At 44.9% G+C, this 22353-nt stretch overlaps 1 protein-coding gene across 2 annotated transcripts in view; it reads right to left on the bottom strand.

Annotated features, from left to right (window-relative positions):
- Positions 1-22353, bottom strand: part of xrcc4 (X-ray repair complementing defective repair in Chinese hamster cells 4) — a 61854-nt gene that overhangs the window by 28512 nt on the left and 10989 nt on the right. For both annotated transcript variants that reach the window (XM_056273093.1, XM_056273911.1), the window contains exons 4-5: positions 1112-1278; positions 117-284 (exon numbers count right to left, since the gene is read on the bottom strand). In XM_056273093.1, coding sequence (XP_056129068.1) covers positions 117-284; positions 1112-1278 — 335 coding nt within the window. The remainder of the gene's footprint in view (positions 1-116; positions 285-1111; positions 1279-22353) is intronic.

Genomic DNA, 22353 nt, shown 5'->3' with positions numbered 1-22353 from the left:
GAACTGATAACACAACTTTCACAGCCTCCGACATGAGAAAGTCAGTCATGTAACACAGCATCATAGAGGCAGCCTCACTGAAACCGTGACCGTTGACCGAAAACCTCTCCACTTACCTTTCCCTGCCCTCCTTCTCATCTCTCTCCTGCTCTTTTGTTTGTTGAAGCTGACGGACAGTATCCTGCAGGCTTCTGATCTTGGCCTTCTTCTCGTTTATCACCATGACAAAACGTGAATAGAGTTGCCTCTCCATCAACTCCTTATCTCGGACATGCTGCTCCAATCTGGTGAGACAAAAATAAAGACATGCATGTGCGCACATGCACCAATGGACGTTTGTGTGCACAAATGTGAGAACTGTGCACGCACACACGCACAGCCACGCATACCCCACACACAAAAAGCACACACACACACACACACACACACACTGTAAACTCAAAAACAAATGCCCTCGCACTCAGTCATGTGCAGAAACACACACACTACCATTTACCAAATGCAGGCGTGAACAAACGTGCACACGAACACACACAAACACATGTACACACAATTTCACAACTGGAGATATTTGTTTGTCTTTAGAGAGTCATTTGACTCCAAAGAATGATGCTGATAACCCCACCCTGTCTAGCCATAAGCCACCCTTCCTCCACCATCCGTGGCAACGGTCCATTCTTTAGCCAACAAGCAAGGAATGAACCAGAAGATAAATAATGAGATGAAGTGCTATTTGAAAGGAAGTCAACTACCAGGCGTAAGGAAAAGGAATACAAGGGAGCCATTTAGAATTAGTTCCCAGAAATCCCAAGCAGTTTGCAACACAGGGTGGAACCCTGAAAACTCTGAAGTGTGTGACCAATGATGAGGTCATCCTGCGTGATTACTGTGCACAAGAACCAGCAGCTTGGGGGGAAAAAAAGGGGAACAGACCTCATATGCAAACACAATATGGGCCTTACGTGTTCAAAAACGAAAATCCTACAAACTGTAAGGATCTATTGTTCTCATTCTTAGATAGACATATACAACACAAATGTGACCGACACAAACATTTCATTTTGATTCACCATGCAAAAAACGAGCATACTCCCCCCCCCTATATCCTTACTCTCTGATAATCCGCTGGTGCTCCTGCTTCAGTCTATGGTTCTCCTCATGTAGTTGCATGTTTTCTGATTCCAGATCAGTGTTTCGTCTCAGGGATTGGCAAATAAACTCCTGGTTCAGCCCCAGTGCATCTGGAGCCGGGTGTAGCTCCACTGAACCCAGGAGCACCTTAAGGAGGGCGAAAAAGATGGAGAGAGGAAGCCAGGTGAAATAAGATAAGACGCTTTGTGGTTTTTTACTAAGAAAAGAATATACTTTTATATTTTACACTTTGGGCAATACGCTGATGCTCTCATAAAGTCTCACAGAGCAAAACACAATTGCACAATGATGTTTTTAGTGCGAGTTTAATCGAGAAGCTTGCGTTTCCCTCCAGTCACTAGCTAACACCTGTTCATTCCACCATGCCATGTCTTCAATCAAAATATGGTGTCTGCTTGTCTGTCCATTTAAAGCAGCCAACGTGGCAATTCCTCCTCACTGTCATTTCAGTGAAATAGCCCCTAAAAATTTATCTTTTTACAATGTGGTCAACGCAAATGTTTGGATTTTCAACAGTTTGATTCTCTTAATAAACGGGCGGCACAGTGGCTCAATGGTTAGTGCTGTTGCCTCACAGCAAGAAGGTCCTGGGTTCGAACCCCGGGGTTGTCCAACCTTGGGGGTCATCCCAGGTTTGTGGAGTTTGCATGTTCTCCCCGTATCTGTGGTGGGTTTTCTCCGGGTGCTCCGGTTTCCCCCACCATCAAAAAGAAGCATGCATGTTAGGGTTTATACTCCTGTCTGTGCCCCTGACCAAGGCACTAGGAAAAGAACTGGAGTTGGTCCCCAGGTGTAGCATGAAGGTGGCAGCCCACTGCTCCTAGCTACACAGATCACAGCTAGGATGGGTTAATTTGCATTAACTGAATTTCCCCAAGGGGATTAATAAAGGAAACTTAAATCTTAAAAATCTCATATGTAAGGGGTCCGCGGGGGTGTAGCGGTCTAAGCTTCGGCTTTGTGTCGATGCAGTTGCCCACTGGGGACCGGGGTTCGCGTACCGGTTTCGTCAGATCCGACTATGGCCGAACTCAATGAAGCAGCAATTGGCAACGCTGTCTTCGGGAGGGGGGTGGAGTTAGCTTGTGTTCATCACATGAATGCATCTCTGGGTGTGTCGGAAAAAGCAGTGGTTCGGCCTGAATTCGCCTTGTCACGGAAGTGGCGCAGTGTCTCCTTCGAGACTGCCAGCTGGAGAGATGCAGTTGGCGAACGCATGCAGTACGAGGGTGGGTGTTTGAACTAAAATAGGGATCGATTGGCCATTAAATTGGGAGAAAATCAGAAATAAATTTATAAAAATAAAAATCTCATATGTATTCTATCAATAAGTTGTGTCTCCTTTGATTGAACTGTATTGACTACTGTGACAGCATACTGAGTGAGACGGGAGCAATTATAAGTCTGCATCATATCAAATGATGAAATAAACAGTTGTAATATGTTCATCAAAAGTAGTGGGGCAAAACCCCAACACCACAATCTTTTGAATGGACACTGATTTTTTTGATTTTGATATACTTTAATGATCCCCATAGGGAAATTATGCCCTGCATTTAACCCATCCTAGTTGTGTAGCTAGGAGCAGTGGGCAGCCACCGTGCAGCACCCGAAGACCAACCCCAGATCGTCTTGCCATGCCTCAGCCAGGGGCACAGAAAGGAGTATTAACCCTAATATGCATGTCTTTTTTGATGGTGGGGGAAATCGGTGCACTCGGAGACAACCCACTGCAGACACGGGGAGGACATGCAAACTCCACACAGAGGACAACCTGGGATGACCCCAAGATTGGATGACCCTTGGGTTCGAACCCAGGACCTTCTTGCTGTGAGGCAACAGTGCTAACCACTGGGCCACCATGCCGCTGTGGTTAGCATGTGCATGTGGTCGCCACGCCGGATGATATAGTGCTTCCCATCAGGTTGAGAGATGAGATGAATTTAGTGCAGACAGTCTAATTTTTCCTTCATTCTTTTCTGCAGCCTTCTACACTGATGAGCAAGTTTTTAAGTTGGGTAAGCCAACAATATTTGGTTTTCAATGTAGATAGGGTACAGAGGCATTAAGCACAGCAGAGTCATTGATGTGGGCTAGGGAAAGGGACATTTTTCCTGACATATTTGTGTTTTGTTGAAAATTCACTTTTTGGAAATTCCATTGTAATCTGAAGATTTGCAGGGCACAGAATAGGGCTAAATTTTGCAATCGCTAAATTGCAATTGCTAAATCTTGGGTGGCACAGTGGCGCAGTGGTTAGCGCTATTGCCTCACAGCACGAAGGTCCTAGGTTCGAACCCTGGGGTTGTCCAACCTTGGGGGTCATCCCAGGTTGTCCTCTGTGTGGAGTTTGCATGTCCTCCCCATGTCTGCAGTGGGTTTTTTCTGGGTGCTCCGGTTTCCCCCACCATCAAAAAGACATGCATGTTAGGGTTAGTACTCCTGTCTTTGCCTCTGACCGAGGCATGGCAAGACGAACTGGACTTGGTCCCCGGGTGCTGCATGGCGGCTACCCACTGCTCTTAGCTACACAACTAAATGCAGAGCATAATTTCCTTATGAGGATCAATAAAGTATCTCAAAATTTTTAAAAAAAATCAAAGGTAGAAAGAAAAACTCATATTCAGAGGACCAACCTTGAAGCATGTTAAGTGGTGAAAGACAGCTGACTCTGTCACAAAACACCCGAAAGACTTTCAAAATTGTCGTGTTGCCCATATTTCCCAAAAACTGCACAATATGTTTTCCCGTTGCTCTTGGAGACACATGCCCAGACCCTCTCTCCCAGAAAGACACAGACCCTCAAGAAGGTTGAGACAGGTTAGTCACAATGCCCCGGGAAACCAGAAGGTGGTGAGGTGCTAAATCTTGACTGGACTGCGTCGGGGTCATCGACCCACTGTAATAAAGCCCCCATCTTCAAACGCTGTCATAAAATAGTTGTCATTTTTGGTCCAGTGCCGACGCTGTCCTGGCAGGCCACACAGCTGTTTTCCTTCCACCGGTGAAGCCGAACATGTTGGGATGAGTGGACCTTTGTTCCTCATCTCTACCTGCCCTCAGCTACAGTAAGGTAGCCAGCATGAATGTCTCTCCATCTCACCACTTCTCCTTGGCCTCTCTCTCTCTCTCACCCCCTCCTTCCCTCCCTCCGTCCCACCCTGAATAAAATTACAAACTGTCTAAAACTTGCAGACTGTGATTGATGAATGATAAATGACTCAATACAACTTCACTCAACACTCAGAGTAAAGTTAAGCCGCATGGTGACAATCCTGATGCAAGAGATTTCCAACACTTCTCAATCATGGTGTCTCTGACTGTCCAGCTGAGTGATGATATCAGTGCAGAGCAAGTAATGCCACGCAGAGTTTTGAAAGAGTCTTTAAAGCAACGAGCCATTCTCGCTCACAACTAGGAAATCGGGGGATTTAATAAATGTTGGCCTAATGGAATTGGGACTCCAAGCAGACCACCCAAGATCTAAAGAAGAAGAGGCTCCCAAGCCATCGTAAAAACCTACAGCAACAAGAGGCTGTCACAGTGATCCAGCGCAGACTTCTCTCTGCGACTTAGATGGAGCAACACAGATCTTGGACAACTTGACACAGCTGTGACTCTTTTTCTTTACAGGGGAGCAAAGATAGTGGAGGGGTTTCTTTCCCCCACAACAGTCCACCGTTGGTTTTTTTATTTTGTTTTTTTTTTTACAAATAATGAAACTACAGCAACTTAAGACCTAGTGAAAGCTGCTTATGCTTAGTTTGTTGATAACTCAATTGTAAATTTGAAAGGAATTATACTTTCAGAGCGATCAAGTCCAAGACCACTAATGCACCAGCTGTACTAACACAGCAGGTATACTATAATGGTATGAAAAAGAGAGGAGAAAGAGTGACAGGAAGAAATTACAAATCTCTTGCATCAGGATTTTCACCATGCAACTGTTTTGTTTTGTTTTGTTTTGTTTTGTTTAGTTTATTAGGATCCCAAATAGCCATATTGCTAGGTAACACTGACCCTTCCTGTGGTCCACATTGAACAAAAAATACACAGTACAAGAAATAAATATAAAAAAATGAAAAGAAAATAACACTGAACAATTTAAAATCACGAACGAGAAACACACAAAACCTAGGTAGTATGGTAAAGAGATGAGAAAGAGTACCATCCCTGATTAGACAATAGAGAGACTAGCTTGTGGATGACAACACAGACAGGACACAGGGGCTCGATAGTCTCTAGTACAGTACACAATAATATTATTACACTAACATGATACAATGCAATATAATATGATGATACATAGAACATTACAATACTATAATATGATGCATCTCACAATACTTGTCAATATAATAAAATCTATACACAATGACCTATATTGATAAATACATTATAATAGCACAGTACTTATCACTGTGATACTGTGATATCATATTGAGTCATTTATCATCAATCACAGTCTGCAAGGTTTAGACAGTGTAATTTTATTCAGGATGGAAAGTGGACAGAGGAGTGAGAGGAGAGAGAGAGAGAAGAGAGAGAGATACAGACAAAAGAGGGCGAGAGAGAAGAGAGTGAGAGGAGAGAGAGAGAGACAGAGAGAGAGAGGAGTGAGACAGAGAGAGAGAGAAGAGAGACACAGAGAAAGAGATACAGAGAGGTGTGACTCACAACAAAGGTCGCTGGCTGGAATCAAACCAGCGACAGCTGCGACCATGTGGCCATGTAATGACAGAACGAGATGACACAATAACTCGTCAGATGCATTTGGTGGATAAGTACACTGCCAATACAACAAACAATGCACATGTCCGCCGCTGCACACTTTTCATTGAGTAACAATATCTTTGCAGCCTTTGATCGTACCTTAACTCGAACCTCATTCCTGTCTACCTCAGAGACTCCCTTTATTTATTTATTCTTTTAACCTCTTGTTACATGTGCCTGAACTGCAGGGCTACGTCCGACAGAAAGTCTTGCAGTAATATATCAGCCACCTCAGAAGGGACAATGTGGGGGCTTGGGACAGTGTCACGCTAACATTTCCACACCGCTACTCTTACTGTAAAACCTAGCAGCTTATGTCTACAGCATAATAAGACAAAGTTCTACTCACAATCACAGCCAAATCTCTGGTTTCGACATCGGCTGTATGGTAAACCACACATACGTATATTTCACCCTGAGGGGATGTGGTGTGTAGTAATACCCCAAGTGTGTTATTACCCTCCGTGAAAGTAACAGTAATGGGTCTGATAGTACACCAATGAAAACAATGTGCCTAAATCTGGGCTTCAATATCCAAACTAGGTAGATCTAGGGTCAATATTTACAGAGCCCCGGCACACTACATGGTGGCTTGTCTTGGGAAAAAAGATTCCATTAAGAAAATGAATCATTCTCTGGAAAGTTTTGGACAAAAATGAAAACGTGGAACTTGAAACGAGTGTCAACACATTCACCTGTAGTAAATATGTCAGCCGTCCATTTTCTTTACCTTCTTAAATTCCTACAGCCTATCCCAGTATGCTTTGGGGCTGGGCAGGGAGACACCCTGGAGAGAGTGAGTCGGCGTCAACACAAATACGCACAATCACTAACATGCACTTATCCTTATGGACAACAATTTCATGGTTCCTGAGGAGAGGTAGTAAACAGATAAACAACAGGCTCTCCATACTGTGTCGTATTATGTACCAGAAACGAAGGGTGAATAAGATCCACTGACTAAAACTGGAAATGTCCGTTTTGTTATATTTTACTATAATCACTGACAAAAATGTGAAATATGTCCACTTTTTTTTGGATTAATTATTATTCCTGAGGAAAATAGAAGTGGGCTAAAATTCTCGAGCCCTGCTTTCTTTTCTCGCTCTGAGACAGACTGATACAGATAAAGGTCAGTCTGCATGCCTGGCCAGCCCATGCCAGGCTGTGGGAGGCTGGATGGGCTATAAACTGCCATCCTGTATGTAGTCCAGGCCCTACTGCCACATGGTTCCACAATGTAGCTGAAACAATGTTTTGAAAGACTTTTTTTTAAAGAACATGTTTCAAAGGAGTTCTGTCAAGCTCCATTTATGTGACAAGTTGGAAGCATGTATGAGATGTGCAAATATGTGAAGTTGAGCGGATGTTACCATATCTGTGCAGCTAGCGAGAGAGCGAGAGAGCAAGGAGAATAAAAGAGCTTTGACATGTGCAGACAAAAGCTTTCCTTGCCTGTGCTTAATAACCTGCTACTGCTGCAGTAGCCACTTTTTCTGCGAGTTTCATTCTTTTAAAGCCACTTTATTTTGTCATTACAGAGTTGTTCAGTTACAATAACATTTGTCTTCTGCATTTAACACATCCTATTGTATAGGAGCAGTGGGCAGCTGCAGCGCCTGGGGACCAACTCCAGTTCTTCTTTCCATTGCCTTGCTCGGGAGCACAGGCAGAGGTGTAAAAACCAAGGGCAGAAAGTAAAAGTCCAAAACATGCATTTGCTCTACTCATGCACTACACCAGCAGATTCTAGTCAACACCACTCCTCAACTAGGTAGGGAACACTAGTTAATGAAATCAGCTGGTTTAGTAACATGGTTGAAGCAAATACACGGTTTGGACATTTACTTTCTGGACCTGGTTTTTACACCTCTGGTAACACGCATGTCTTTTTGATGGCGGTAGGAAACCGGCGCGCCCGGAGGAAACCCACGCAGACATGGGGGAGAACATGCAAACTCCACACAGAAAGGACCTGGGACAGCCTGGGGTTCGAACCCAGGACCTTCTGGCTGGGAGGCCACAGTGCTGCCCTTTCATCTGTTCTGTTCTCAAGTCTTCATTTCTTCCCACAATGTAAGATGGTCCTGCATGCATGCTTGCGTGCATGTGCGTGCATGTGTGTGTGTGTGTGTGTGTGTGTGTGTCTCTCTCTCCAGACAGCTATTCTGACAATCAAGGGAGAGGAGGGGAAGCGTAGGTGTGGAAAACGGAGCCAAAGGAACGTGGCCACAGTGGAAATGTTACTATAGTACACTGTGGGCACAGAGGGAAACAAAACTCTCCTTATCAGCCTGCCCAAAGTTGTGCTGGGATCCTAAATTCACTCTTTATTCCCATGGGTCATGGCACAATCTCCCGTCTTACAATAACCTGCACTATATTTGCCTCTTATTTTACCTTAATGATAAAGGACTGTTTTGCAGTGTAACTGCTGCCAGTCAAGTTTTTTTGCTTAAACACGTGTTCGGCTAATCGGGGATATTTTCACTATTCACTACTAGACGCTGAACTCATGCTATAATTTCAGTGACATTCAACGTTCAAAAACTGGCATTTTAAAATCAGTTTAAGTCCTTATCTTCTGTCTCCAAATTACTATTCTGTCCAACATAACAAGTAGGTTGGTGGTGCTCCTCAGTATGATGTAGGCATGATGTGTTGTATGAGTCAGAGAGAGAAACAGAGAGAAGGGGGGGGGTGTAGAGAGAGAGCACAATAATGCACCTATTGTGCACATCTGTATCTGTGTATTCAATGGTGGGCAAAGGTCCTTAATACTGGAAGCGTGGGCATCAAGAGGAGAGGTTTGCCCTGTCTGCTTCCTCATGCACCGTGCAGAGGCGTCAGGCCAGATAAAGTGCAGGAAGTGAGAGGCGACAGTTACCAGACAGACACTGATAATCTGCATGTTCCCATAAATAGTGGGCATGCTATTGCACAGTGCAGGATGCCAGCTGATACAAGGGACCACATACTTCATTTATTTGCAGTGATATTTATTTGCATGTGGACTGTGTAGCTAAAATACAGTCAAATATCGGTCAACAGCACTGGTAACTAAGTGTGAAAAGCTTAATGATGCACTCGAATAATGAGAAATGACAATGGTGTTCCAAGAAAAAAAAAACCTTTAGTTTTAAAAAAAAAAACAACCTACCAAGAGAAAGACAAACAGTGCTGCAGAACAGGTGGATCAGACTTGCTGTGGTCTCCACTGTGGCCTAGCCAGGATTCAACTCTAGCCTTCAGTAAAACCACAATTTCCCAGCGACAGGAAGAAAAAGGAAAACTTGTCTCAACTGTAAAAATTAAACGTGTAATTATTTTCTTTTTTCATTTGGCATTGGAGCTTTTTTTTGGTTACTGTCTGGATCCTTGCTTGTTCATCTGAAGTCCAAATAACACATTAAATTGAAGAATTATTACCGTTTTGGCCTGTGTAAACCCAAAGAGGTCTGGCAAGGATGTAAAAAAAAAGAGTTGGTTTTATTCAAAATTCCTCCCTATAAAAATCAAATTCACTTGTTGACATTCACTTAACATGGCAAAAACAGCTAAACTCTAAGCCAAGTGATCTAAACTATACCAGAATGTGAGACAAAGATATGCATTAGACTGAGAGATACTCGCTTCCACTGCAGATAATTCAGCATGTGACAGCGGGATGGCAGAGCATGGTGAATACAGTGACTAGAAAGTAGGGGGAGTAAAACAAAACAACGTGTATAATAACTTAATCGTGTTCGGGATCAGGGCCAAAAGGAGCTATACTGAAAAGCTCAAAAACAGGTTTTCAGCTAACGATCCTGCATCTCTGTGCAGAAGCCTGCAGGACATCACCAACTACAGGAAACTCTCCCCCCACACTGTAGAGAACCTTCAACTAAGCTGACGACTTGAATGTGTTTTACTGCAGGTTTGATCAGCCCACTTTCACACCCTTCACCCGCTCCAACTCAGACATCACACAACCAACTGCACCCCCTGCCATCACCCATCCTCTCCCCCCCTGACTCCCCACCGGCACTGACGGTCTGTGAAGAGGATGTGTGTCAGTTCTTCCAAAGACAGAAGATCAGGAAGGCACCCGGCCCCGACGGCGTGTCACCCTCCTGTCTGAAAGTCTCGCAGACCAGCTGGCCCCCCATCTTCACACAGATCTTCAACAGCTCACTGGAGCTGTGTGATGTCGCCTCCTGCTTCAAACGTTCCACTATCATCCCGGTCCCCAAGAAATCCTTCATCACTGGACTGAACCAATACAGGCCCATCACCCTGATGTCTGTGGTCATGAAGTCCTTCGAGAGACTGGTGTTTGCCACCTGAAGGGGGCAAACAGGTCAGTGGATGATGCAGTCAACATGGGACTGCACTACATCCTGCAACATCTAGACTCCCCAGGGACGTATGCAAGGATCCTGTTTGTGGACTTCAGCTCGGTGTTCAACACCATCATCCCAGAAGTCCTACTCACCAAACACACCCAGCTCACTGTGCCCGACCCCATCTGTCAGTAGATATCAAACTTCCTGACTGACAGGAGGCACCAGGTGAAGCTGGCACCTCCCAGGGAAGTGTGCTCTTCCCTCTGCTCTTCTCCCTCTACACAAATGACTGCACCTCAGGGGACCTGTCCGTTAAACTCCTGAAGTTTGCAGATGACACAACAATCATCGGTCTCATCTGGGACAGTTACGAGTCTGCATACAGACGAGAGGTTGAACAGCTGGCCCTCTGGTGTGGTCCTAACAACCTGGAGCTGAACATGGTCAAAACTGTGGAGATGACAGTGGACTCCAGAAGGAGCCCCCTCCCCCAAACACTACCCCCCTCACCATACTCAACAGCACTGTGTCTGCAGTGGAAACCTTCAGGTTTCTGGGATCCACAATCTCCCAGGACCTAAAGTGGGCATCCAAAACAGTCAGAATCATCAAAAAGACCCAGCACAGGATGTACTTTTTGCACCAGCTCAGGAAACTGCCTCAGCAGCTGCTGATTCAATTCTACTCTGCAATAATGAAGTCTGCTCTCTGCACATCCATCACTGTCTGGTTTGGCTCGGCAACCAAACAGGACAGAAATAGACTACAATGGACAGTCAGGACTACAAAGAAAATCATTGGTGCCAACCTGCCCTCCATTCAGGACTTGTACATCTCCAGAGTCAGGAAACGGACAGGCAACATCATTGCAGACTCATCACACCCTGGTGACAACCTGTTCTAACTCCTCCCCTCTGCTAGGCACTACAGAGCACTGTACGCCAAAACAACCAGATGCAAGAACAGTTTCTTTCTGCAGGCCGTCACTCTAATCATCACTTAAAACAGTCATACAGCATCAGAAATGATCCCCGTGCAATATACCTGTAAGACTGAACATCCACTGTACCTACAAATATGAAATGTATTATATATATATATATATATATATATATATATATATATGTGTGTGTGTGTGTGTGTGTGTGTGTGTGTGTGTGGACTGTCAAGATATTGGATCAGTCGAAGCCTGGGTTAACAACGACCGCCATTGGTGCTGTGCCCTCACGGAGTACTGATGGAAACTATAAAATCCGCTGTGGCGACCCCTGAGAAACAGGGAACAAGCCAAAAGAATAAGATATAGTATATATAATTATATATCCTGTAGTTTAAACACAGCTTTAACATATCATCATTGTCAAAAATAAATCTAAGCACGCTGTATATATTGTATATTGTATACATGCATATTCTGTCATGTCCACCTACCTCATGTATATAAACTAACCTGTTAACATTTATTCCAGCATATTTGTACTCTGCCCCATTGCACTTGTCTTCCTGTTAAAACATATTTTTCATAATATAATTTTTATATACATCTATCTGTACATAGTAGTTAAATGTTTATGTTTACGTTGTGTTCTTTGTTTTAGCTGTGTGTCTATTCTGTGTAAGTACATGGAGGGCAATGAAGGAACTGCAGTCAAATTCCTTTTATGTGTAGGCCTACTCACACTTGGCCAAATAAACTGATTCTGATTCAAAACACAACACCAAGACATCATAAAACTAATTTCACTAAGCCTTTGCACTAAGTCAGTAAAGTGTTCCAGAAACTATTTTTATTTTGTGTTTTCTTCTATTTGGAGCTATATTAGCTGACAAATCCACTAGAGCCCTGTATATCAGTAAATTCTAGCAGACATAAACTCCTGAACCTGTCTACCCTACACCCAGGACAATGGCTCAAGTTTAAATGTGGGATGATCAAATTAAGAAAAATCACTAACTTTCTGTTTTCTTTAGCTGCTCTTTACAAAAAAAAGTTTTTTTATTTTGTCTTTGGTTATGGTTTTGGTTTTTGGTGTTGTTTTTTAACACAACAGTTTTGTTATGGTTTTGTTTTTTGGGCAGCACAGTGGCCCAGTGGTTAGTGCTGTCGCCTCACAGCAAGACAGTCCTGGGTTCAAATCCTGGGGTTGTCCAACCTTGGGGGTCATCCCAGGTCGTTCTCTGTGTGGAGTTTGCATGTTCTCCTCGTGTCTGTGGTGGGTTTTCTCTGGGTGCTCCGGTTTTCTCCCACCATCAAAAGAAACATGCATGTTAGGGTTTATACTCCAGTCTGGGCCCCTGACAAAGGCAATGGGAAAAGAACTGGAGTTGGTCCCCAGGTGCAGCATGAAGACGGCAGCCCACTGCTCCTAGCTACACAGATCACAGCTAGGATGGGTTCATTTGCAGTAACTGAATTTCCCCAAGGGGATTAATAACGGAAATTAATTAACAATACACCGTATTCTCGTGGTCGCTGTCAGAGTTCTGAGACCACTTGACAACCAGATGTGATGGTAGCATTTCCAATTACAAAAATCTGTGGGATCTACTGCTATGGGTACTAGGGTTGTACCGGTACACGTATTTGTACCATACCATTTGGTACAGGACATTCGGTTAAGTGCACGTCGTGATCCAAATGAATATAGCCTAACTTTAACCACGCAGGTTATGTGCATAATTTTATGCTCTGATGGTCAGTTGACCGAAACACTGACCAATAGAGTGATACTTGACAAGATACGGTGTGCCCTCTCTTCTAGAGTTCTGTGTGCGGAACTACAATTAAAAACTCAAGTTTCCTTTCTGATTCTGTAACAGAGCCGTAACTTAGTAACTGAGTTAGCACATGTTCAGTGATGCAGCCTCACTGCATAGCGAGCTCTAAACCAGAGCTTGAGGACCCTCTCGTACCCTTCAGGTCTCCTGTTTGGGTACATTTAGGTTTTCCAGTGAACTACAGTAGCAATGGGCAAAGGCAAGTGGGTAAGACAAAGGCTGCGTGCCGGCACTGAAATCGGGTAAGTTGCTGGCAGTACGTCGAACATGGTTACTTGTTTGAGATGGCATCATCCAAATGTGACTATCACCAGTACAAGGAAAAAACAAGAGTACAAACACTGCTCCCCGTGGCATTAAGCAACCTCTCCCTGCTAATTTAGACCAGGCAAAAGCAATAACAAACACCACAGGATCTACAACGATACTCCGTTGTAGATAACACAGGTTTTAAACACATGTTGAAAGTGACTGAGCCCCAGTACGACATTCCCTCTCATATTTTTTTTAATAATACCTAGACGAAGGTATGTTTTTAAGAAACGTTTCGTGTTTTTTTTTGTTTTTGTTTTTTTAATTTTCCCTTTTTTCTCCCCAGTTGTATCCGGCCAATTACCGCACTCTTCCGAGTCATCCCGGTCGCTGCTCCACACCCTCTGCTGATCCCAGGAGGGCTGTAGGACACCACGTATCCTCTGATACATGTTGAGTCGCCAACTGCTTTTTTTCACCTGACAGTGAGGAGTTTCACCAGGGGGACGTAGCGCATGGGAGGATCACACTATTCCCCCCAGTTCCCCCTACCCCCGAACAGGCATCCCAACCAACCAGAAGAGGCGCTAGTGCAGCGACCAGGACACATACCCACATCTGGCTTCCCACTCGCAGACATGGCCAATTGTGTCTGTAGGGACGCCCGACAAAGCCGGAGGTATTTAAGAAAGAAAGGTATGTGCCTTTATGTGCATTCCTTATATGTTCAGGAAATTATGGCCAGTTTGCCACTGTTTGTGCAAGTTTATATGTATAAAAGTTAAATTCACAATAAATGAAAAGAAATTTCATGTTTTGCATGTCTTTTTTTTCCCACTGTACTGAAAATGTTCCGAACCGTGACTTCGAATCCAAGGTACGTACCGAACCATGACTTTTGCATACCGTTACACCTCCATTGGATACCATCATGACCAAACTCGCCAAGTTAAAACAGTATTAATGTACAGGGGAATATTTTTCTATGACTTACTGTGGAGAATATGTGGCAATATGGTGGATTGAAAACACAAAAGGGAGGCCTTTTGGATTTTGTACAGGCCTAATACATATCATTTGTATTCTTTTGCAACATCAACAAAATGTAAGCTTCAGACTAAAACCTTTTTTTTTTATTTGATTAGGTGGGATTAATTTAAGGACTGGAGTGAACCTTACTCAACATGCACATTGACCAGGTGAGCCCTAAAGAGCATCTTGAAGACCTGTTCCAACAGTCTGGTATCAAGATTGAGTGCTGCAAAGCCAGAGATTCATGAACTGCTATGTGTCAAGCCTGAGCTGAGGAGGAGGTTTTCTGAAGACCCTTTCAGAGAGATTCATCTCAGGTTTAACATCAGGAGGAATGCTACCAGGAAAGACATTTGCAAAATACTGTGTGCCAAGCCAGAGTTGAGGAAAGGTATATTGGCTGTGCTTAAGCAGGAGTGGATGGAAAAAAGAGAGGACAAAGGATGGAAGGAATTGTCCTTAAATGACACCCTCAGGGGGAAGGGGCATGAAGGAAAAACAGAAAACCCATATGACAAGGTGCTGGACAGAGCAATGACAAGAAAAGAAGAGGATGGATGAATGCCTACAGGGATCAGGCAGCAGTCCCAGCTGGAAAACTTGAATGGTAGTCAATTTAGAGACCATTTTCAGTTGGTGGGACTGACTGAATGTAAAGCATAGAGAGACACAACAGCAGACAGTACAAGTGGGATTAACTCTGAGGACCTTTTCAGAAAGATTCGCCTCAGATTTATCATGGAAGAATGTTACCAGACAAGAGTTTTATGAAATAATGTGCGCCAAGCCAGAGTTGTGGGAAAGTATGTTGACTGTGCTTAGGCAGGAGTGGACAGGCACACAAAAAAAGGACAAAGGATGGGAGAAGACATCCTCAAAAGACAAGTGGCTGGACAAGTGGTCAAAGAGACGGCAAAAGAAGGAGCGTTTGGAGAGAACGATGGAACAGCGATAGAGGTCAACAAAACAGTCACTGAAAAAACCATAACTACCAGAGTGTAAGAAACATCAAAGGCTATGAATGAATGAATGAATGAATGAATGAATGAATGAATGAATGAATGAATGAATAAATCAAGCGATACAATATGTCTGATGAGATGAGTAATAAGAAAGAGAGAAAAACAGGCGGCACCACCAAGCACAGAGATTAAGCTGTAAAAAGAGAACGACTCATTTGAGAACATGGAAAAAAAAAGAAGATTGGACACAAAAGGCAAATGAACAAGTAAACGTCACAACCAACGGGCAGAGGAGTGGACAGGCAGGAAGTAAGACTCATGCAAGACCATCTAGTGCTTGTGAGGCTGAGAATTACATCATGATTGCAAATGAGATCAAGAAAAAAAGGCAAGCAAAAACAGACAAAGAATGATAGAAAAGGAAATGAGAGAGAGGGAAAAGGTGGAGAAAAAAGGATAAGAGAGAGAGAGGAGGGGAAGAGGATGAAAACTGCGAACCCCAAAAAGAGCAAGTAAAAGTGAAAGTAAGAGGAAAACAAGCAACAGACAGTAAAAGATGGAAGAGGAGGAGAGACGGAGAAAAGAAAATAAGAAAATGGAGAATAGAAAATAGAAAAGAGGAGGAGACACAAGAGCAGAGTCAGATAGAGGAGAAACGGGTAGAGGAGGAGGAAAGACCGGCGGTAGAGAGACTAAGAGAATGAAGAAAGAAACAAGATGAGACAGAGGAAGAGGATAAAATGGAAAAGGACAGACTGAGAGACAGCCATTGAATGCTGAAGACAACCTGAAAGAGCAAAGACAAATGGACGAAACAAAGGAAGAGGAGAAAATGAAGATATTGAGCGCTGATGAGCAGCTGCTGCAGTAAAAGCTAAAGGTGGCAAAGGAGCTTTAAAAGGGAGGTGTTCAGGTGAGTAGGCGAGATTCAGAAAAATTAAGGGCGGGGGCATCCGGATAGCGTAGCGGTCTATTAAATTGCCTACCAACACGGGGATCGCCGGTTCAAATCCCCGTGTTACCTCCAGCTCGGTCGGGTCTCCCTACAGACACAATTGGCCATGTCTACGGGTAAGAAGCCAGATGTGGGTATGTGTCCTGGTTGCTGCACTAGCGCCTCCTCTGGTCGGTCGGGGCGTCTGTTCGGGGTGGAGGGGGAACTGGGGGGAATAGTGTGATCCTCCCATGCGCTATGTCCCCCTGGTGAAACTCCTCACTGTCAGGTGAAAATAAGCAGCTGGCGACTCCACATGTATCGGAAGAGGCATGTGGTAGTCTGCAGCCCTCCCAGATCAGCAGACGGGGTGGAGCAGCGACCGGGACGGCTCGGAAGAGCGGGGTAGTTGGCCAAAATTCAATTGGGGAGGAAAAAGAGGGGGAGGGGGGGGGTAAGGTAAAAAAGAAAAAGAAAAGTTGAGGGTCAGTTTAAATCTTTCTAAAAACCCTGAAGTATTTCCCTCACTACATTTTAAACCAACAGGCTTCTTCTGAGCACTGGACACCACGCCTGAGGGTAGCTGAGTAGTTTGCAAGCCTTTACCTGGTATTTCATTATGACACTTGAATAATTATTTTAAAAACAAATGAAAAATAAAGCACTGCATGGATTGAGCCATACTCTTTACTGATTGAATGAATTAACTAACTAACTAATTAATTAATTAATTTGCCTCTTTCTCTCTTTCTTAATGTCCTGAAATTTGAATTCAGATCACATTAGCTTAGTACACACACCCATCCACATAAACCATACTCCAAACAGCACCCACTAACCAGGTCAGAGTCAGCAGGGCTGGAGGAGTGTGAGTGGTTCGGGTTTGATGAGGCTGGACAACTCACAACCCCACACCCCACCATTGTAACTCTATACTTGACACAAGGGCACATGAAGCACCAGGGGCCTCATTCATCAATCGTTCGTACATACAAATTTGTTCTTACACGCCCATGGAATTTTTTTAGCTCTCAAGATTGTCTGACACTCGGCGTCAAAGCCTGATGGTTATTTGTAATCCCTTCCCCTAAGATCTATTGCCTACCTCTTACAACGAGCCATCACCCAGGCTTGCGAAGACATCAGTGTTAGCCAGTTGGTGTCTAAATTCAGGGGTTACCTGGTTGTACACTGGTCTCTGAGGCAAACTTCAGGGCTACAAATTTCCATGTGTGTAAGAATATATGTTTAAATATGAACAATTGATGAATGAGGCCTCAGGACTACTGGGATGGTGGTTGGCTGCAGGGTGGCCGGGGGGCACCTCTGCCCAGGTGGACTGCTCTGTCCTTAGTGCTGGGTAGTGTCCTGCCTGCTGCATATTGGCAGGGCTGCAGTGAGCACTGCCAGGTGCTTTCTGGTGCCCCTGGTTGGCGGCTCACCATCATGAGCGGGGGCCACGAGCCAGGGGACAGCTGTCAGACTTGCTCCTGCTGTATGGCTTTTCTGTGATGGGCGCCGCAGGTGCGGGGTGCAGTGGGGAAACTGCATGTCTTGCTGTCTGCGGGCACTGGCGGGCCCTGTCAGTCCCGGGTGGGATGCCGTTGGTTGGCCTGGGTCAGGTGTATTCGGCTATGGGGTGTATACTCGGTGTGGTTGGGCAGATGGGGCCTCTAGCTGGCTGCGGTGTGGCAGGCCTGATGTGGATGGGCATGCCCCCTACCCACCAACCCCACCAACCCACCTACTGGGCAGTCTTTATGGAGCATTGGTTTATTGGTTGTGGGGCCTGGCTCCGGGCCGGTGATCCATGCTTGCCATCCGCAGCTCAGGTCCCATGCCTGCGGGCGCATCTGGGGGCCGGAGGCGGGGGTGCATCTCGGAGGTGTGGGCTCGGCTTGTGTTTTCGGGACTGGTTTGTGTTCCTCGGGGCTTTGCAGGGCTGTTGTTCTGCAGGCTCCTGGCCCCGCTGTGGGCTTGGTGTTCCTCGGGGGTTGTGGGGCTTTGGGCTCCAACTGTTCTCTTTGTCATGGTCTTGGTCTGCATGGCTGCGGGTCTGTGGGTGGCTGCAGAGCCTGTCTGCTGCTCGGAGGCACTACGATAAATTGAGGATCTGAGACATCAGAATTAATTGGGATCAATCCCCATGCACTCACAGGTGGACACTTCACATACTTATAGGCAGACATGTCACGTGCACATACACACCACTAGCATCTACCTCATACGATCCCTGGAAAAATCTCCTGGTAACATCCTTCCTCTTAGTCCTTTCTCCCCCTTTCTTTTCTTTCTTACTTGCTTTGGTAGTGGGGTGTGGTTTAGCCTCTGCTGCAAGTGGAGACGGGGGGGGGGTCGTGGGTCGCGGAGCGCAGACGCAATAGCAAGGCTGATTGATGATCAGCCTCAGGTGTGCAAGTCTAACAACCTGCTCTTTATATTCTGCAGTAAAGTTGGGGACTGACACAAAAGAGACACGGCAAGAGAACACAGGAAAAGAGACATAAAAGAGAAAGGAGACCGAGACAAAGAACGATGGAGAGGAGACAGCAAGTCCACAGCACCACTGAGCACCAGCCCATACAACGTGCAGATGTTGAACTGTGTTCTGCCAAACCTGTGTCCATCCTCCACCTGAACATTTCCGTGGCACGAGTCTTTGCCACACTTGTCTCCTCCTTTATCACTATAACTTATCCTAAATTGATATCGATAAGATTGATTTAATTATGTTTTGTCAAACACATGTCAGTGCCTGTTTCTATGTCTATGACTTATCAGATATATGCTGTCATTTTTCGTTACCAAGTTTCCTCGTCTCACTTGTGGTGACTGTCCCTCTCTTGGAGAGGCGATGCTGATTGGTTGATCAAAGCTGATCAAACATGCGGAGGAGGGGACTGGTGGCGGCTATGAATGCATAACAAAAACCCTGTGCTCTTTTCATCCCACAGGCCAGCCAAAGGACGGAGTTATCAGACGTGGTTCTTGATAATTAATAAAGATTGCCTTTGCAGGCGGAGAATATGAACTCCACTTGCAGATTAACTCTGTCTAGGACACATTAGCATACAAGTTCCCTGTGTTGTATGCCAAGACTGATGACGGCACAGGTTTCAAAAAGAAAAGCATTACCATTTTTGGCCTTAATAAAGAATCGGAGCGGATGTAAAAAGAATAAAATACAGAAAACTGCAGCTCCATTACAATTCCAATGAAAACTATCTTGCATAAGGCTGCACAAATTGTGCACTTGTAGGGCATCCGGGTAGCATGGCGGTCTACTCCGTTGCCTACCAACTCGAGGATCGCCGGTTCAAATCCCCGTGTTACCTCCGGCTTGGTCGGGCGTCCCTACAGACACAATTGGCCGTGTCTGTGTGTGGGAAGCCAGATGTGTGTCCTGGTCACTGCACTAGCGCCTCCTCTGGTCAGCCAGGGCGCCTGTTCCTGTTCGGGGGGGGGGGGGTAGCTTGATACTCCCACACACTACGTCCCCCTGGCGAAACTCCTCCCTGTCAGGTGAAAAGAAGTGGCTGGCGACTCCACATGTATCAGAGGAAGCATGTGGTAGTCTGCAGCCCTCCCTGGATCGGCAGAGGGGGTGGAGCAGTGACCAGGACGGCTCAGAAGAGTGGGGTAACTGGCCGGATACAATTGGGGGGCGGGGGGTCCAAAGAAAAAAAATTAAATTGTGCACTTGTAACCTACATTAAATGTAATTTCTGCATGACAAACATTTTAATGTGTGACAAATGCTATATTCCAACAGACCCAAACACTCCTGTGGTCATAACTCCCACAGCTATCTTAGATTAGGCTCAGGATCCACATGTTCTGGTGATTGAAGCTGCATCTTTAAATGAATCAGTCCAATGATGTGCGATCAGCATAACTACAGTATGCTGTTTTAAAACTGTGACTAGTTGATATGCTTGTCCTTTTTCACTCACATTTACTTTTGAGGTGAAAGACTTTATTTAGGCCCTGTGATGGCCTGGCGGCCTGTCCAGGGTGTCTCCCTGCCTGCCGCCCAATGACTGCTGGAATAGGCTCCAGCTTCTCCGTGACCCCAAGAGCAGGATAAGTTGTTTGGATGATAATGGATGTATGGATGGATGGACTTTATTAAAGGCATGATGGAGAAAATCTAAATCATGCCATGATCAGTGCAGACATCCAGCTCATTGCACAATTAATTCATCCCCGCGACCCTGAGAGCGGGATAAGTGGTTCAGATAATGGATGTCTGGACTTCCAGTATCACGGTGTTCTATAACATTCAAGAACTCTAATCCTAGTTTTCTCTGCTTTTTCTGTTCTCAAAAAAAGGTAATATTTAAATAGAAAAGCTTATCTTCCTTAATTGCTGAAGTACAAAAGATCTGCAGGAAAAACTTGGCTCCAGTGAAAGAGAGAAAACAGAAAAATATTGTTACACAAATATATAATGATACAAAGTCTAGTTGATTTAAAACCAAGTTATCTAAACAACAAAGCTATAAACTAGTTTTAATACATTTAGTCTGGGGGTAAAATATCCTGTCCCCCCCTGCAACAGATAATTTGGCCAACAAACCAATACCCCCGTGCAACTCCAAAAGCACTATTGTGTACATGTTCATGTACTACTCACGTATGAGAAGTGTAGAGGTTGTTATGGATTTCTGATATTTTTGCACTATTACATGGCAAACGTTTTCATCTGGAATCAAAACTGATTTGCTGAATATAAACTTCATCCGTCCAAATACTTTTCAGCGGTCAGGGATGGGAAGACAGTAAACAAAAGGACTAGACTGAGGAAGAAAACTGAGAAGTCCTCAACTTCTCAGTTTTCTTCAACAATACCTTTGGATATCCTTCAGATGGCGTTCAACCTGAACTTACCAACTGAACGAGCTAGATGTTGATGACAGCTGGAGATAGCTATAGCAGAAGGAGAGTAAGCTAATACCATATCTTAGTCTTACAACAGACTGTTAACTTTTCTCCACTGGTGGGCTGCTTAAATACGGACCCCACCCCCCACCCCACACACACACACACACACACACACACACACACACACACACACACACACACACACACACACACACACACACACACACACACACACACACAATGTATGAGTTGTATAGAGACAAACAGACACAAACAAATAGGTACATGTGTACACATAAATTTAAAAAAAATGTTTTGGGGGGATTTTTTCCCCCTTTTCTTCCCCAATTGTATCCAGCTAATTATCCTATTTTCCAAGCCATACCGGTCACTGCTCCACCCCCTCTGCCGATCCTGGGAGGGCTGCAGACTACCACATGCCTCCTCCGATACATGTGGAGTCGCCAACCACTTCTTTTCACCTGGCAGTGAGGAGTTTCGCCAGGGGGACATAGCATGTGGGAGGATCACGCTATTCCCCCCAGTTCCCCCACCTCCCTGAACAGGCGCCCTGACCGACCAGAGCAGGCGCTAGTGCAGCGTCCAGGACACATACCCACATCCGGCTTCCCACCTGCACACACAGCCAAGTTTGTCTGTAGGGAAGCCTGACCAAGCCGGAGGTAACACAGGGATTCGAACCACCAATCCCCGTGTTAGTAGGCAACAGAATAGACCACTACGCTACCCGGACACCCATAAATTCACATTTTGATTTACACAAGGCCTATGTGTATGCCTCAAGCAAAGACATTTCTTTAGCAATCGAATGGAACCACTAAAGGACCTCCTACTAAAATATGCAGCTGGTCTAATGAAATCCATCATATTTTCATCACATCCCCTCAACTACAGACAGGGGGGGAATTATCAGTCAATAAGATTCATGTAGAAAGTTAATCATCACAACCGCTGTGGGATTGCCACGGTATTTGTTAATAATATCACTCTTCTAACCAACCTATTGGAATTGTATGGAGTCTGGGGGGAAATCTGGTTTCAAACACAGACGAGAATCCAAATTAAAATCTTTACAAGGATATTTCATGTTTAACCACTGATGGAGAGGTACTTAAAGACATATTAGGGAGGAGCTGATGTCTGAGTAGGTCATCTATAACACCTGCTCAGTGGCAGTTTAACAACAAAACGCCACATTACATATATCATTACAACTTCTGGGGTCATATTCATAAAA

This window comes from Lampris incognitus, chromosome 1 (genome assembly GCF_029633865.1).
Source record: "Lampris incognitus isolate fLamInc1 chromosome 1, fLamInc1.hap2, whole genome shotgun sequence".
NCBI lineage: Eukaryota > Metazoa > Chordata > Actinopteri > Lampriformes > Lampridae > Lampris > Lampris incognitus.
Note: the sequence above shows the minus strand (reverse complement) of the source record. Positions and strands in the feature narration are given on the sequence as shown.